This window comes from Carettochelys insculpta, chromosome 2, assembly GCF_033958435.1.
Source record: "Carettochelys insculpta isolate YL-2023 chromosome 2, ASM3395843v1, whole genome shotgun sequence".
Taxonomy (NCBI): Eukaryota; Metazoa; Chordata; order Testudines; family Carettochelyidae; genus Carettochelys; species Carettochelys insculpta.
The window spans coordinates 63,055,020-63,073,172 of NC_134138.1; the positions used below are offsets into that span (position 1 = coordinate 63,055,020).

Below are 18,153 nucleotides of genomic sequence, written 5' to 3' on the forward strand. Positions count from 1 at the left end.
AATAAATCATGAAGTGATTAACTCTTTCCTAGATCCTTTGGTTGCCAGGTCTTCAAAACCCATGGTACGGTTAAGAATCTGGCTCTCAAAAAAATCACACAGAATCTTGAGGCATCTTGGTTCTTGCTTTCCTGTCTTAAAAGCAGACCAAAAGTGATGGAGCATTTGAAGAACAAGTTAACAGCAAATTTTAAGTCAGGAAAAACAGCCACAAAAAGGTAATATTTGAAAGCCTGTGAGTGTGTCAAGATAAATTTTGTGTGAATCGTTACCTGAATTCTGCATACCATGAGTCTTAATAAAAGCCACAGCATACTTACTTTGAAGAGGACTTCTGCATTTAGTTGTCTCATCAGAAGGCACTTTTTCTACCTTCCAGAGTGTGTTCTGTGCTAGGGAATAAAGCCGTTTGCCTGACCTGCAAGATACATAAAGATACAAGAACCAGAACAGCTGAATAACATTCAGGAAGATGCATGACAGATATACAAACCAATTTTTTGATTTGGTTGCCGAATTGGAAAAAAAGTTATTTTTTCCAACTGCAACGGAATTTTCATTTTTTTCTCACCAAAATAAAACAATCTGAAGTGACATTTCAAAACTTCTAGCTTAGAAACTTTAAAAATATACCCACCTTTCGGTAACATTTGTTCTTCAACGTGTGTTGCATGTCAACATTCCACTAACAGGCTGTTTGTTAGACCCTTTGCAAAGATGTCACATTTTCTCACACACACGCACCCCCTCTCCATGGTATCCACTGGGGCAGCTTGAGTATCCTCTGTTGCCACATACCAGTGTACACAGGTATAAGAAAGCAGAACCACCCTGATCCTCTCTATATTCTTTCATACTTATTTGACTCAAAGGCACAGAGGGTGGGGAAAAGACATGCGCAACATACCTCAAAGAACAGAAGTTAAGGAAAGGTAAATAGCTGTTTCTTCTTTGAATGACTGCACATATCAACTCTGTTGTAAGCAACTCAAAAGCAAACTGGTATGGAGGTGGCTACAGAATCCATCTAAACAATGATCACAGGGCCACACATCCAAATTTGGCATGGTCTTTGGACTGATGGTTTAACGAGAAATGAAGGGACAGACAGATGACCAAGTGTCTGCTTTACAAATGCCAACAATTTGGTTTGCGCTAGGAAATCTGCAGAAGCTGTTTGTATTCTAGTAGAACGCACCCATTCTATTGTGGTGGGATTATGCCAGATGGTAGCACAAGTGCATGCTGGAAGAGACCAAGGAAGAGATCTTCTGGGAGGAAACTGAATTGTCCATAACTCTATCAACAACTGTGACAAAAAGCTGTAAGGAAGTTCAGAAAGATTAAGTTCACACTAGATAGAATGCTAATACTCTTCCCACATCCAGTGAGTGAAATTCAGGCATAAGGGGCTGGCAACAGCAGAAGCACATCTACACAGCCTCTGTACTGCTGGCACTCCCCTCTACAGACAGCGAAATCTCATGTGGCTATGCTAAATAGCTGTGTGAATTTGCAAATGGGCAACCATTTGCGATTTCTAGAAACCTCATTAGCATAGCGCTTGAGAGTATAATCTGGCAAGGCCCTTTAGGAATCAAGGTACAATGAAGATGGAGAAAAGGGGCCTGTTATCCTCCTTTATAAGGAAAACTGAGATGGTGGCCAAATGTGACCTTACTGAAATAATGGTCCAATTCTCTTTTACACCTATAAATCAGTCCAGCAGTGCTCTCAGAGGAGTGCATTGTGAGGAGACAACTTGCTCACATGAGCCTGAATGGAGAAGCGCTTCCATTTTGGCAGGTAAGTGATTCTAGTTGATGGTTTTCTACTATTTACAAGTACATTCTGGACAATCACCACTGGTGGTATGAAGAAACCAAGAGAGGTGGGCTGGGGGTAACTCTACCCTCTCATACCAGCATACAGCGGCACATGGCAACAGAGGGCCTGCAAACTGCCCTGAAAGGTACTGCTGTGGGGTGGGGTGGAGCATACCAGTGTACAATGGAATTGACATGTGCCATTACTTGAAAAATAACAAGCTGTTTTGGCTTTTTTCAAAATTTGCTTCCCCCCCAAACCAACTTTTTTTTTAAAACTCAGATATGATTATTTAAGAATTTGGGTTGAATTCTTGAATAGTGTTGATTGCCCTAAAATTGCATTTTTTGACAAATTTGCTATTCTCCATAAAAAGTTCACACAGCTCGTGACAAAAAAATTCTCTTTACCTGTTTAAATGGTCTCTCATGTTCTCTGATGATTTGTTTGAAATACTTCTCTGATCTTCTTGGTTACTAAAAAAAAAAGATAGAAATGTTTAAAAGCCAAAAGTTATCTCCTATACCTCAGACCTTCTGTCTAACCAAGTGAACTTGCCCTCTTTAATAAAGCATCTTACAAAGTATACCCAAGTTAGTTATGTAGAATCATTAATCTCCATACAGATCAATGGTTGGCCTATCTTTAAATCTACCCAAAGCATAAAAAAACAGAGCTGTGGCAATGCCTGTACCCACCCTTAAAAACAGGAACACATGACTAAAGAGAATACAAGTTTAACACTGAAATCTTAAAAATAAGTCCTTCGAAGACTAGTATTTTCAAACTTTATTCTAATCCCTTCATAGAGCCTACAAATGATTTCTACTGTTTCTTCAATTAAATCATGCCTATCCTGTATTCTACAACTCTCCCTCAAGAGTCATTACGTAAGGCACCATCCTTACAACACGGTACAATTACTCTTCACTTGTAGCCTAATCGCATCCGGTTTACCTTCCTTAGTGAAACATTCAGGCTGAGAGAAATGCTTACTTACATAGAATGGTAGTAGTGAGGGCTACATACACAATGAAGATCAACTACCTCCTCACCTTTTTCGGAGAGAAACAGTTTATAACAAATCTAGGTTTCAATAACCACCACAAGACATTCTGTCAGAATGAAAGGTAAACAGTTTCCAAATTCACAAGTTTAGTCAAACTTCTACAACATCCATAATTATTAAAAGCATGTCAGTGCTTTCAACAAAAGCGTTAAGAACTTTAAATGCCTGCTTCACTCCAAATCAGCTTTTTTTTTTTTTTTTTTGAATGAGAGGTTTGGAAGAGAGCCAACTACTTCTATATTACGACTACAACTAGTAAACAGATAACGCAATTTACTAGAATCAGTGAACTAAGGATGAGTTCCTCCCTCTGTTTTGGCAGAAGCATACCAGGGTACGTAACCCTTGTTTCCTTGTTCTTTTCAGATAATAGTATAAATACCTGAATTTAATGGACGAACTAACAGAGCTTGAACATACAGAATAATTAGATAGATTTCAATGTTTTTAACTGTTAAAGTTTTATTCTCTGACATGTTAAAATTAAAATGTGCATCTTCAAATCTTACCAAATTCTTGCCAAGCCCCCACCAACTTCTATTAAAAACCCACATTTAAATGAAACCATGTGCTTGTAGCTTTTGTTTTCTGTTGGTCATTATCTTTTGGAAGAGTTCTTTTACCTCCTTGTAGTAGAGGCCTGCATTTTTTTTAAATCCTGTTCTTACCCAGTCCCTTAATACCCACTCTCACATTATTTCTTACATTTGTATCCCACTCTCACCGGCAAAAACCTTAGTTCCCACAACAAAGATTTCCCTATGTAACTTAGAAACAAACAAAAATGGTTGGTTAATATAGTATGTGTATGAGTACAAATGGAACTCAGACAATTTTTACAATTAACAGATAAAACAAAACTTGCTTTAACCATGTACAAAATACTTCTATTATAAGACATAAAAGCTCTATCGCTTTCTAAGTATAAAAACCACTCTTACAAATTGTGGTTGTCCTGGAAACTGCAGCAGTCTGGGGTAGCTCACCCAATCTCTCCTACAAAACCAAGTATACTTTACCCACTCCCACTAGAATGCATTGGACCCTGTAAGACCCAAGGGATCCCAATCCCACTTCAGGACTCTACCCTGTAGTGCTAAAAAGCTAGTTTCAAGTACCACTGAAACTCCGGTATGGTTACCAGTATGGTGCTCACTTACAAACCTCCATTTTGTTTCCCAATTACTTTCATCATTTGTTTCAATATTTCCAGATTTATTGTGTGACAGTGTTGCTTCCAGTCTTTTCGTCTCCACCGCTTTTGTGGCTGCCTATTCAGAAAGTTAACAGCAAGTGGTAAATTTATTTGATCACAAACTGTAGCAAAGAAACAACATACATTTCTGTTATAATGCATTAGGTATTACTAAAGTAGTTAAAAAAATTCTAACAACATTATGCTATTAAGATGACAATACTAAGAATATAGTTAATTAGAGCAACGAGAAGCCCTGTGGTACATTATAGACTAACAGATGTTTTGGAGCATAAGTTTTGGGGGCAAAGACCTGCTTCGTCAGAGGCATGTTGTGGAGACTCCAGAGTTAGCTCTAAATATACAGGCTCATGAAAAGGAGGGAGTGCCAATCAAGAGGAAGGCCAGAGGTGATGAGGTGAATTCAATCAGGACGGACATGGCACACTTTCAGCAGCTGATATGGAGGTGTCAACAGCACGGCTCTGGCTACACTGCGCCTTCCTTTCAGAAGGTGCATGCAGACACGGCCAGTCAGAAAGGCAAATAAGGTGCTGATTTAAAAATCTGATGCCTCATTTGCATACTCACACAGGCTCTCAATTTCAGAAGAGCTCATTTCAAAAGTCAAAACAGCCGTGTAAACGGTGTCATCAGAAAGGAAACCCCACTTTCGAAAGCACCCTTCTTCCTAATTTTTTTTTTTTAAGAAGAAGGGTGCTTTCAAAAGTGGGGTTCTCTTTCAAATAAACCCTGTCTGCACTGCTTGTTTTTTTCCCCTGAAAACAGCACTTCTGGAACAGAGTGGCTGCCACTATGCAAATGAGGTGTGCAAATAAGTAAATCTGCACCTAATTTGCATTTCCGATTGGCCGCATTTGCATTCCACTTCCGAAAGGGGAACGTAGCGTAGCTGCAGCCCATCAGAGGAGAAACTGCTTCTGTAGTTGCCCAGCCATTTCCAGTCTTTGTTTGATCCTTGATTGATGGTGTCAAATTTGCAAATGAATTATAGCTCTGGAGTTTCTCTTTGGAGTCTGTTTTTGAAGATTTTTTGTTGCAGGATGGCTACATTTAAACCTGTTACTGAGTGTCCAGGGAGACTGAAGTGTTCTCCTACAGGTTTTTGTATGTTATTGTTGCTGATATCTGATTTGTGTCCTATATTTCATTAAGTTACTTTGTAAGTTCTATCAGAATATTTTTCAAAGTTCAACCATCAGTCAGTCACTTTAAAGAGGAACACATTTGACACCACAAACCTTAAGTTATGCAAGCCCAAATAGAAAACAAGAGTTTATGGAGCTTGCACATGGTACATTTTAAGGTAACAGTTGCTAAGGGAACAAATGTTACTTTAAAGCCAGTTCAATAGTACTGCTTGCATGAAGAGATCTTTCCAGCTTTCTTGCAATTTAGTGTCTGCTAGCTCAGAATTTAAGGATAATGGTGTACCCATAACACTAACAAAGATTATCTTAGGCAATAGGGATATATTTGTTTTTATACACAAGGAGAGAAGAAGAAGAAAAAGTGTAATACAGCAGTTCCCAGGCACCCTCACGTAACCCAGATTTTGCATAAGTTAGAGGGTGGCTTTTTCTGTGGCAGCATGTGCATTCGGCAGCTGGAGCACCTGGAGCTCCTTTTGCAAGGTAAGTCCTGGGTTGGGGGAGCAGCTGGGGATGGTTAAGGCTGGCGGTGGGTTGGGGCCATGGGAGGAGAAAAGGGGGGGGGTTAAGCGGGGGGAGGGTTAGGGCTGCAGGGGGCCAGTGCGTGGAGCTGAGCTGGAGCCACACACAGGGGTGGTGAGCCAGGCTGCAGGGGTTTGAACTAGAGCCCTACTCAGTTGATGAGCTGGTGAGGGGTTTGAACCAGGGCTGGGGTTGAACGGATCCACTTGTGAGGGGTGATGGGCCAGAGCCAGGGGCAGCAGGATTTTGAGTTGTGCTTAACTCATGTTAATGCAAGTTAAGCACAACGTGAAATCATGCATTTTGAGGGTTTACTGTATTGAAGTCAGCTATTTAATACCATAGATAAGTCATAGAGCATTTTACAATTGGAAGTTAAAAGGACACAAACTTGTTTGTGCCTAAAATTGTTACACCTATTATTGTTAAAGTTAAAACTTGTATTTTTGTAACAAATGAGTTTCAAAAAAATTAAACCAATTTATTCTGTATGAATTCAGATTGATTTTGTTGATGGCAGCTCGCTTCTCATTACCAACCTGATGACACAATCTACTTGCACTTTTCCACACCCACCCCATGCATACACACGCATGGAATTCATCAATAACAGCAGCAGCTATGCTTCTGAAGACTGAGTTTGGTGTCCTTCCTGACTGCCACCATTCACTCTGACCCACATATGGGCCCCGTTTACTTTATTCCCCTCCCTGCATGGTACCAGGGGACAAAGTAGCCATACGAGGTTGATCTGTGGGACTTCTTTATGCCAGGGAAGTATGGGCATCACAATGGACGGACACAGGAGGGGAAAAGGAGCTGACTGTGGAAGGATGGGACTGTTTGCTCCCTGGGGTTCTTCTGCAGGTACCAGAAAGTACTTTGGACATTGCAAGGACTCACCTCAGTGATGCTTCTGAAGTGGCATACTGGGTGCCTCAGTACATTTGACATGGAGCTTGCTGTGCAATGCTTTCATATCCCCTATTAAGATTTTTTTCTGTAGTAATTTTTGCGACATTCACACTGCAATCTTCTCTCAAACGTGCTTTATCTTATTTATTAACAGAACCTATGTGGTAAGGTAAGGCTTTTTTCCTCTCTGAAAAAAGGGCTTTAGGTAGTGAACAAGTTCAGCTTATCTCCTGTTCATTTTCCATCCACTTTATTTTGCCTCATCAGGCACCATTTTTATTAGTTGATTTGCTTTGTGTTTACTCGACATACCTTGATTAGAAAGTCTGCTGCATTTTCTTTCAAGAAAATATCAATGTAAGAATTGATTTTATTGATCAAGAGATTATAACTGAAGGTCTGGAGGAAAGGCAGATATGGATCCTTCCCATTAATTATTAAGGCCAGCTTCATTCTTAAAGACTATAAACAGAAAGAAAATTTGAAGTACACCAAAATTTGTTGAATTGCATGTAATTATATAAACACCTGCAAATATTTTATATGATATGCTTAATGTCACTTCCCAAATTTATATTCTGCATGGGCTGGGCATAGCTGTTATCAAAAAGGTACAAGAAAGGAAAGCTGTTTACTAGTAACAGGAGTCCTCTAGCTATGCTTTAAGAGTTCCAGATCCATTTCAAGGTGAGTATGATTTGGGTTGCCTGAACATTAACCTACAGATTCCAAAACTTCCCAAACGACCGTGATTTCCTCTTCACCTTCTTTAAGCCTATCCTATGAGTCCAAGGAAATGGGAAGGAGAGTAAAGTAGACAGTTCAGAGTACTTCAGTTGTTACTAAATAACACCTGTTCTCTCTAATTGCCTCTAAAACCTACCAAAGAGTTGAGCAATTTTTAGTAATATTCAGAAAAAGGAAAGTCAATGAGCAAAAAGGAATGAGGAAAAAGTTGGATCGAGATGTGAGAAACTCCAGGCAACAGCCTTCCAAATCCTGCAAACAGCGCTGCAAATTCCAGTTCTAGAAGATGAGGTCACTCTCAGTTCCAGGTCCTCCTTTTTCAGCAATTTGTGGTAAGAAACACCTTCCATAAGGAAGCAAATATTATAAATGACCATTGTAACTGCAGTGAAGACGGGTATTAATCAGAGAGGAAGTGCATAGGTCATGCCACAATGGTTTATGTGAAAAACTCATTACCATGACCAGAATACAATTGAGGTTCCATGCTTCAAGAAAGCATTCAAGTTTCTTGAAAATAAAAAGTTGCTATAGAACCCATCACAATCATAAGAATGTATGGAATGACCTTGTTTCCCACCACAATCACCACATGCTTGGCCTGGGACTGAATATTTAATAAAATTCTAAGGACTGTGGTTCTACTCATAAGATACTATATAAACACGAGACGCCTTTATTAATCAATCATTCTGTTCCCTGGGAGTATGACAAGCATCATCTGCTTTAAAAGACTAATATATTGCTCTTTACTCCCGTTGGAGTTGTACTGACAACTACTGTGACGAATGAGAGATTTTATTTTTGCTTGTGACCCACTAAAATTCTTCACTGAATTCCAGTTACACTGGTGAAATCGTAATTTGGACAAACCTGTATTGTCTACTCCTTGAAGATAACTGTCAGCCACCTCTCTTGCTCTCAGAGTGAATAAGGAACACAAACCCCAAGCTAAACAGCGTGGCTGTGTCTACACTTTCATTCCTTTTTCGAAAGAGGCATGCAAATGAGGGGAATCCAAAATGCAAATGAGGTGCAGATTTACATATCTGGTACCTCATTTGCATATTCTTCTTTCAAAAGAAGAAAAAGCAGTGTAGATATGGCTCTTTCAAAAGTAAGCCCCATCTTCGAAAGAACCCTTCTTCCCAGAAACACTGCTTTTCTCCTTTCGAAAGAAGCTCTTTTGAAAGAATAGGCAAATGAAGTGTCATATGTAAATCTGTATCTCATTTGCATTTTCAAATTCCCACATTTGCATGACTCTTTTGAAAGAGGAATGCACAGCCTGTGATTCTCCATCCCCGCTTTAAATTTTTTTACACAAAGCTGAAAATATAAAGTACTGTAAAAACCCCAAAACCAAAGAGAGACAGAAATTACCATTATTACCTTATTTAAGTCTGATGCTGTAAACAGTCTTTCAAGGACTTCTGTAGCTTCCCTAAAGTATCCTCTCTCTATGTGGACAGCTATGGCCTATAATGGAGGATAAATAAATTATATCTAGAGGATATTCTAAAATGTAGCATCACTTAGAAAAATCTGAAAGCGTAAAACTTATTTCTGCACAGCTTCACAAGATATCAAATCTGTAGGCTTCCTACTTACTGATTCCCAAAGATATTACAGTTGGAATAATTTGTTTGTATTACTAATTTTAGAATGGTATGTATATTTTATTATTTTTCTGCACCTACCTACGTCACAGTGTGGGTAAGTAAACAAGAACTACAACATTCAAAAAATGATTGGACATTTATATGAATGGCAAGAATTATCCAGATATAATAGTTAATAGCAAAAAAAGTTGTGAAGTGACCTCCTGTACAAGGATTTAAAACAACCTCTGTTGAGAGTTAATACAAAACTTTTCCTTGTGCAGATTATCCCACAACTAATTCCTATGGTGGACCTTGAGCCTTCCCCTGAAATTCTTATTTTCTGGTTTCAAACAGCAGTCATAAGAACATAAGAATGGCCATACTGGGTCAGACCAAAGGTCCATCCAGCCCAGCATCCCATCTGCCGACGGTGGCCAATGCCAGGTGCCCCAGAGAAGGAGAACAGAAGACAATGATCAAGTGATTTATCTCCTGCCATCCATCTCCTGCCCTTGTTCTGAAGGCTAGGGCACCATACTTTATCCCAGTCATACATCTTTCACATAGATGGTAGTATTTTCCTGCTTTTGAACTAGTGTCATCCACATTTTATTTAATTCACAGATGATCACATTACAGCTCTTCATTTTGACGGGTTATATCAGATTCAGAGAGAAGCCCAGAGCGTGTTGTAATGTATAAAAATGATCCAGAGCATTACAATTAGCAAATAATCATGTTTATTGCAAATAATTTTCTAATTTATTACCAGAATAAATTTTGTCAAGCATGTAAGCAACACCAGCTCAAAAATCTAAGCATAATGATGTATCTTATAAGATAACTCTGCCATGAGGTCTCTGGGGGTTCCATGCCAGTCCAGATAAAGGAGAAGCATTGGTCATATGAGTGACAATGTGCTAACCGTGAAACAGCAATACGAATGAAATCTGATGCCACTACAACTAAACGATAAAAGATGTCGGCTTGGACGTCACCCGGATAAACAAGGTCTGTGACACCAATCGAGCGACTGGGGTTGGGTTGATAAGTTTGCTACCAAAAGAAAATTACAAGTAATTGTATGTGTTATCAATTAGAACATGGACCGTCCAAACACTGTGGGTGATTGGTATCTCTCCCTCTCCTTCCGAAGCAGCTCTAATTTTCCAAGTTCCATACTTGGAGTGGTGGAGATGCGCTGGACAGCACCAGGCAAGATGTGTGGTTGCGAACTCATTTGGTCAAGGAACGAAGCGAAGCATGAGGCAGGAGTCAGATTCCTTCTTAGCAAAAGAGCTAGAGGAGCATTATTAGGATACAAATCGATAAGTGCAAGAATGATGGTAGCGAGATTCAAAGCAAAACTGTTCAACATCCTGGTCATTCAGGTGTATGCACCTATGTCAAAGGGTACAGATGAAGAGATTGAGCTATTCTATAAAGACTTGACAAAGATGCTGGAGGAGATACCGAAGAGAGATGTGTTGATCATTGGAGGGCGTTGGAATGAGAAGGTTGGAATAGAGTCATGGGAAGGTTTGGAAATGGAGAAAGAAATGATCAAGATGACAAACTACTAGAGTTTGCTACGGATCATGAGATGGTGATCTGCAACACAAGACTCCAACAAAAGGACTGTAGGAAGTGGTCATGGTGATTGAATAATCGGAAGTCCAAGAACATGATAGATATGATTTTGATAATAAGATGGGTAACATCAGCACAGCAGAGCCGAACTTTTCAAAGAGCGGATATAGACTCGGGCCACAGTCTAGTGATCGCAAACATCAAGATAAAACTCAAAAGAAAGCGTAAGACGCTGTGTAAGAAAAGAAGATAAGTGGTGAGGCTAGGCGAGGAAGAAATAGGGAACGCGTACAGAGCAGTGCTTGAAGAGAAGATTAGGAACGTGGGCACAGAGAATGACTTAGATAAAGTCAAAGGGATAGCCACAGTGATAGAAGAGGCAATTGAGCAGATTGTTCTGGAAGAAGAGAAGATCAATAAGAAGTGGATTACACAGAAGACACTGAAATTGGTCCAAGAGAAGAGAGCATTGAAGATCAGAAGGGATGTTTCTGACAGGGCGCAACATCAATATAGGGTGAAATGGAATGAGAGAAGGAAAGTGGCCAGAAAAGATAAGGTAAACCGTTAGAGGAGCAGCGTGAAAATATAGAGAGGTATTATGGCGAATGTAAGAACAATGAGGTGTATAAAATGATTAGGAATATTAATAGGAAGGGGCAGCTGAAGTAGATGGTGATCAAAGATGAGAAGACAGACATGCTCATAAACAAGGAGAGCATTGTGCAGCAACAGACCAGATATTGCAGAGATCTGTACAAAGCCCAGTTAGACCCGAGTGTCTCAGAGAGACTGAAGAACTGAAAGAGATAATCTCCACTGAGCATCAAGAGTGAGACTGATATTTCAAAAAGGAGGAAGTAGAAAGAGTAGTGAGATGACTAGAGAGCAACAAGAGCCCTGGCAATAAGATCACGGGAGAGATGATCAAGTATAGTGGAGAAAGTATGATTCAGGAAACACATCTACTATGTAATATAGCATGGAAAGAAGGGAAAGTACCTAAAGAACGGACAAGATCTCTGCTAGTGACAATACACAAGAAAGGAAGTAGACTGGAGTGCAAGAACTACAGAACGATTGCCCTAACAAGTCATCTAAGCAAGGTGCTTATGACAACACTGACAGAGAGACTAAGATCACAGACAGAAGAACATCTAGCAGATGAGCAAGCAGGGTTCAGGAATAATAGATGTACCATACAGCAGACATTGGCACTAAGATTCATAGCAGAGAAAGCTTGATGAAAGAACAAACACATATGCACTTGCTTTGTTGACTTTCAGAAGGCACGTGACAGTATAGATCAGAATGTGACTTGGACCGGATAGCTGACTGATATGGTTGTTGAAAGATATCAGTGACAATGTGGAAGCAGCGGTGAGAACATGCCGGGAGTTGGGAACCTGGTTTAGAACAAGTAGAGGTATGAGACAAGGAGATTTGATATCGCCGAGTATCTTCATCATGCATCTAGAGAGAGCAATGGACAAGATCAAGGAAGAGGCAAAAGGGATATCTGTGCACGGGAAAAGAATTTACACCTTGAGGTTCACGGATGATATAGTTATCATTTAGGAAGAGGAGGAGAAATTAGCGAAAATGGTGCAGGTGTTAAATGATGAAGGGAAGCAGTACAGACTGATTATGAACATGGATAAAACAAAAAATGGGATTTGGCTATAAGGAAATAGGAAGAAAGATCAGTGTGGATGGAACTGAACTAGAGAATGTAGACAAGTTCACGTATCTCGGGAGCAACATAACCCATGATCTCGATTGTAAGAAGGAAATAGCGACTTGAATAGCAAAAACAAGAGCAAGTTTGAAGGCGATGGATAAAAAGCTGGAAAAGCAAAGCAACTAGCTTAAGAATGAAGCTGAGTGTCTTGAAAACGTGTGTATTCAACAGCATGTTGTATGGACCTGAAACATGGGTGATAAAATATTTGAAGAGAATATTGGCATTCAAGAAGAGTTATTATAGAAAGATCCTGAGAATAGGATGAATGTAGAAGGTCACCAATGAGGAATTATATAGGAAGATGCAGTCAAAAGAGAATCTACTGCAGAAGGTTATAGAATGGAAGTTACAACTATTCAGGCATAGTTGCAGAATGGATGACACAAAAAAATCAAGACCCTAGTATCTGGCATAATGGAAGGTTCGAACAGGAGAGGCAGACCCCACGGACAATGGGCAGATGATACAGTAGAGTGGTGCAGAGCTCGTCTACAGAAACTAAGCCACCCTTCATTGGGCATGGAAAGATGGAAGGAAATAGTGAGAGAGGCATCACTCACCAAAGGGTGTTGAGCACATGATGGCTGATGATGATCTTATAAGATAACCAGTTCAGGGCAATAAAATTTTCAACTTACACTTTATACTCCTGCAGGAATACTGAGCCACTGAACAATGCACAGAAGTAATGTTCCCTCCAGAATTTTGTTTTATTCTCTTAAGAACATAAGAACGGCCATACTGGGTCAGACCAAAGGTCCATCCAGCCCAGTATCCCGTCTGCCGACAGTGGCCAATGCCAGGTGCCCCAGAGAAGGAGAACAGAAGACAAAGATCAAGTGATTTACCTCCTGCCATCCATCTCCTGCCCTTGTACTGAAGGCTAGGGCACCATACTTTACCCCTGGCTAATAGCCATTTATGGACCTAACCTGCAAAAATTTATCGAGCTCTTTTTTAAACCCTAAGAGAGTCCTGGCCTTCACAGCCTCCTCCGGCAAGGAGTTCCACAGGTTGACTGTGCGCTGTGTGAAGAAAAATTTCCTTTTATTAGTTTTGAACCTACTACCCATTAATTTCATTTGGTGTCCCCTAGTTCTTGTATTATGGGAAAAGGTAAATAATTTTTCTATATTCACATTCTCCACACCATTCATGATTTTATATACCTCTATCATATCGCCCCTCAATCGCCTCTTTTCCAGACTGAAAAGTCCCAGTCTCTCTAGCCTCTCCCCATATGGGACCCGTTCCAAACCCCTAATCATCTTAGTCGCCCTTTTCTGAACCTTTTCTAATGCCAATATATCTTTTTTGAGGTGAGGAGACCACATCTGCACACAGTACTCAAGATGTGGGCGTACCATAGTTTTATATAGGGGAAGTATGATATCTTTTGTCTTATTATCTATCCCTTTTTTAATAATTCCTAACATCCTATTTGCTTTACTAACTGCCGCTGCACACTGCGTGGATGTCTTCAGAGAACTATCCACTATAACTCCAAGATCCCTTTCCTGATCTGTCATAGCTAAATTTGACCCCATCATGTTGTACGTGTAATTTGGGTTATTTTTTCCAATGTGCATTACCTTACACTTACCCACATTAAATTTCATTTGCCATTTTGCTGCCCAATCACTCAGTTTGCTGAGATCTTTTTGTAGTTCTTCACAATCCCTTTTGGTTTTGACTGTCCTGAACAACTTGGTGTCATCTGCAAACTTTGCCACCTCACTGCTTACCTCATTTTCTAGATGACTGATGAACAAGTTGAACAGGATCGGTCCCAGGACTGACCCCTGGGGAACACGACTAGTTACCCTCCTCCATTGTGAAAATTTACTATTTATTCCAACCCTTTGTTCTCTGTCTTTTAACCAATTCCCGATCCATGAAAGGATCTTTCCTCCTATCCCATGACAGCCTAATTTACATAAAAGCCTTCGGTGTGGGACTGTGTCAAAGGCTTTCTGGAAATCTAGATATATTATGTCCACTGGGTGCCCCTTGTCCGCATGTTTATTAACCCCTTCAAAGAATTCTAACAGATTAGACAGACACGACTTCCCTCTGCAGAAACCATGCTGACTTTTGCCCAACAATTCATGCTTTTCTATGTGCCTTGCAATTTTATTCTTTACTATTGTTTCTACTAATTTGCCTGGTATTGATGTTAGACTTATCGGTCTATAATTGCCAGGGTCTCCTCTGGAGCCTTTTTTAAATATTGGCATTATATTGGCCGTCTTCCAGTCATTGGGTACCGAAGCGGATTTAAAGGATAGGTTACAAACCACTGTTAATAACTCCGCAATTTCACATTTGAATTCTTTCAGAACCCGTGGGTGAATACCGTCTGGTCCTGGAGACTTGTTACTATTCAGCTTATCAATTAACTCCAAAACCTCCTCTAATGTCACTTCAATCTGGGAGAGTTCCTCAGATTTGTCACCTAAAAAGGCTGGCTCAGATTCAGGAACCTCTGTAACATCCTCAGCCGTGAAGACTGAAGCAAAGAAATCATTTAATCGCTCCGCAATGGCACTGTCGTCCTTGATCGCTCCTTTTATATCTTTATCGTCCAAGGGCCCCACTGCTTTTTTAGCAGGCTTCCTGCTTCTAATATATTTAAAAACATTTTACTATCATTTTTTGAATTTTTGGCTAGCTGTTCCTCAACCTTTTTTGGCTTTTCTTACTACATTATGACACTTTATTTGGGAGTGTGTGTGTTCCTTTCTATTTTCCTCACTAGGATTTGACTTCCACTTTTTAAAAGCTGCCCTTTTCTCTCTCACTGCCTTTTTAACATGGCTGTTAAGCCATGGTGGTTCTTTGTTAGGTCTCTTACTGTGTTTTTTTATTTGGGGTATACATTTAAGTTGGGCCTCTAGTATGGTGTCTTTAAACAGTTTCCATGCAGCTTCCAGGGATTTTAGTTTAGTTACTCTACCTTTTAGGTTCTGTTTAACTAGCTTCCTCATTTTAGTGTAATTCCCCTTTTTGAAATTAAATGCCAGAGAGTTTGACCGCTGCGGTGTTCTTCCCAACACAGGAATATTAAAAGTTATTATATTGTGGTCACTATTTCCAAGCGGTCCAGTAACAGTTACCTCTTGGACCAGATCCTGCATTCCAGTCAGGACTAGATTGAGAATTGACTCTCCCCTTGTGGGTTCCTGTACTGGCTGCTCCAAGAAGCAGTCATTTAAGGCATCAAGAAATTTCATCTCTGAATCCCATCCTGAGGTGACATGTACCCAATCAATATGGGGATAATTGAAATCTCCTATTATTCCTGTGTTTTTTATTGTGATAGCCTCTTTAATCTCCCTTAACATTTCAGCATCACTATCACTGTCCTGGTTAGGTGGTCGGTAATATATTCCTAATGCCATATTCATATTAGAGGAATGAATTGTTATCCATAATGATTCTATGGAACACTTTGATTCCTTTAGGATTTTTGTTTCATTTGATTCTATATTATCCTTCACATATAGTACCACTCCACCACCCGCACGACCTGTTCTGTCTTTCCGATATAATTTATATCCCGGTATGATAGCGTCCCACTGATTGTCCTCATTCCACCATGTTTCTGTGATGCCTATTATGTCAACTTCCTCCTTTGATATGAGGTACTCCAGTTCACCCATCTTATTAGACAGACTCCTAGCATTTGTGTAAAGGCACTTTAAAAAACTACCACTATTTATATGTCTGCCTTTCACAGACGCCTTGGATTTTTTTATATGCGATTGTTTCACATCTGATCTTGCCCATATATTATTTCCCACGTTCCCTATCTGACTAACTTCTAGGGAATCCCTATCTATGGAGCCTCGTGTAAGAGAAGTCTCTGTCCGATCCACATGCTCCCCCGCACCAATCGGCTTTCCCCCACCTCTTAGTTTAAAAACTGCTCTACGACCTTTTTAAATGTTTAATGCCAGCAGTCTGGATCCACCTTGATTTAGGTGGAGCCCATCATTCCTGTATAGGCTCCCCCTACCCCAAAAAAGTGTCCCCAGTTCCTAATAAATCTAAACTCCTCTTCCCTACACCATTGTCTCATCCACGCATTGAGACTCTGAAGTTCTGCCTGTCTATCTGGCCCTGCGTGTAGAACTGGAAACATTTCAGAGAATGCCACCATAGATGTTCTGGATTTCAGTCTCTTTCCTAGTAACCTAAATTTGGCCTCCAGAACATCTGTTCTACCCTTCCCTATGTCACTGGTACCGACATGTACCACGACCACCGGCTCCTCCCCAGCACTGCCCATAAGTCTGTCTAGATGCCTCGAGAGATCCGCAACCTCCGCACCAGGCAGGCAAGTCACCATACGGTTCTCCCGGTCATCACAAACTCAACTATCTATATTTCTAATGATCGAATCCCCCACTACTAAAACCTGCTTCTTCCTAACAGCTGGCGCTCCCTCCCCCGGAGAAGTATCCTCGGCGTGAGAGGATACCATAGCACCCTCTGGAAGGAGGGTCCCAACTATGGGATGGTTTCCCTCTGCTCCCATTGACTGCTCTCCTTCCCTGAGCCTTTCATCCTCCGTAACAGCATCAGGACTGTCAGATTGGAGGTGGGACAGCCCTACTATGTCCCGGAAAGTCTCATCAACAAACACCTCTGCCTTCCTTAGCTCCTCCAGTTCAGCCACCCTGGCCTCCAAAGCATGCACTCGGTCTCTGAGGGCCAGGAGCAACTTGCATCGAGCGCACACATACGCCACCCGCCCACTGGGTAGGTAGTCATACATATTGCACTCGACACAATAAACAGGATAGCCCCCACTCTGCTGCTTGGCTTCTGCCTCCATTTCCTACTCTAATTATATATGAGGGTTTAATTAAATGTTTCAGATAGAGGTTGTTATAAAGGATTTAAGTTTAAGGGCAATAGAAGTCACTGGCTCCCTCTAAACTCCCCTCTCAAAACTCCCTCCTGTTAGCACTCACCCTGGTCGCAAGCACCCGGTCGCAAAGCTCCCTGGTCGCTTACTAGCGGGGTTTAAGTGCTCGGCCTCCCCGATAGCTCCTCCCTCTGCCTACAGCTCAGCCAATCAGCACACGGTGTTTCAATTCAAACCTAATCAAGACTCACAGCTTCCAACTGCCTGCCTGAGCACATGGCCTTTCAAACAAACACTCAGCTCAGCATTGTGTTTTCTCCTCTCAACTCCCGTTGGGGCCAGACAATCAAAATGTAATTACATTGTATAATTTTAACAAAATAAGCAGAATTTTAATATTGTGCACAGAATTCCCCCAGAATTATAAAGCATAGGTTGAACTAGAACTCAGGCAGTTTCCTTTTGAGTATGTAGATTATTCAAAACATTTACACAGACCTGAATCTGAATTAAGCGATGAATATCTTCATGCAGTTTATCTGGTTTGCTTTCCTCTTCTTCAAGCAATTTCCAGATTGACAAAGCAGATTCCAAAGGTGAAATTCTCTGATCACTTTCAAAATGACAATCTTAAAGCAAAAATGAAATATAAAAGTTTAGAAGAAGAACTAAACTCTAAAGTGACCAAAAGTAATAGCTTGACACCATCTTCCTAATGGCTGAAATTGACACATTAAAATGCAATTTTTTTTTTTTTTTTACTTTGCATAATATGTATTTGTGTTTTAAAACTTCACATCTCTTCAAAATATTTTTAGCATATGCAGGATTTGTCATTTCATGTTTTCTTCAGCTCAGACTTACACTTCTCACTGTTAGCAAAATCAGGAACTGA

At 40.4% G+C, this 18,153-nt stretch overlaps 1 protein-coding gene across 3 annotated transcripts in view; it reads right to left on the reverse strand.

Annotated features, from left to right (window-relative positions):
• The window catches only part of TERF1 (telomeric repeat binding factor 1), a 44,583-nt gene that overhangs the window by 14,606 nt on the left and 11,824 nt on the right, over positions 1 to 18,153 (reverse strand). For all 3 annotated transcript variants that reach the window (XR_012644408.1, XR_012644407.1, XM_074987078.1), the window contains 6 exons: positions 17,757 to 17,887; positions 8,840 to 8,926; positions 7,013 to 7,162; positions 4,061 to 4,167; positions 2,238 to 2,303; positions 321 to 418 (listed from right to left, as the gene is read on the reverse strand). Coding sequence is in view for 1 of the 3 variants with exons in the window: in XM_074987078.1 (XP_074843179.1) it covers positions 321 to 418; positions 2,238 to 2,303; positions 4,061 to 4,167; positions 7,013 to 7,162; positions 8,840 to 8,926; positions 17,757 to 17,887 (639 nt within the window). In the remaining 2 variants the exon portion in view is untranslated. The remainder of the gene's footprint in view (positions 1 to 320; positions 419 to 2,237; positions 2,304 to 4,060; positions 4,168 to 7,012; positions 7,163 to 8,839; positions 8,927 to 17,756; positions 17,888 to 18,153) is intronic.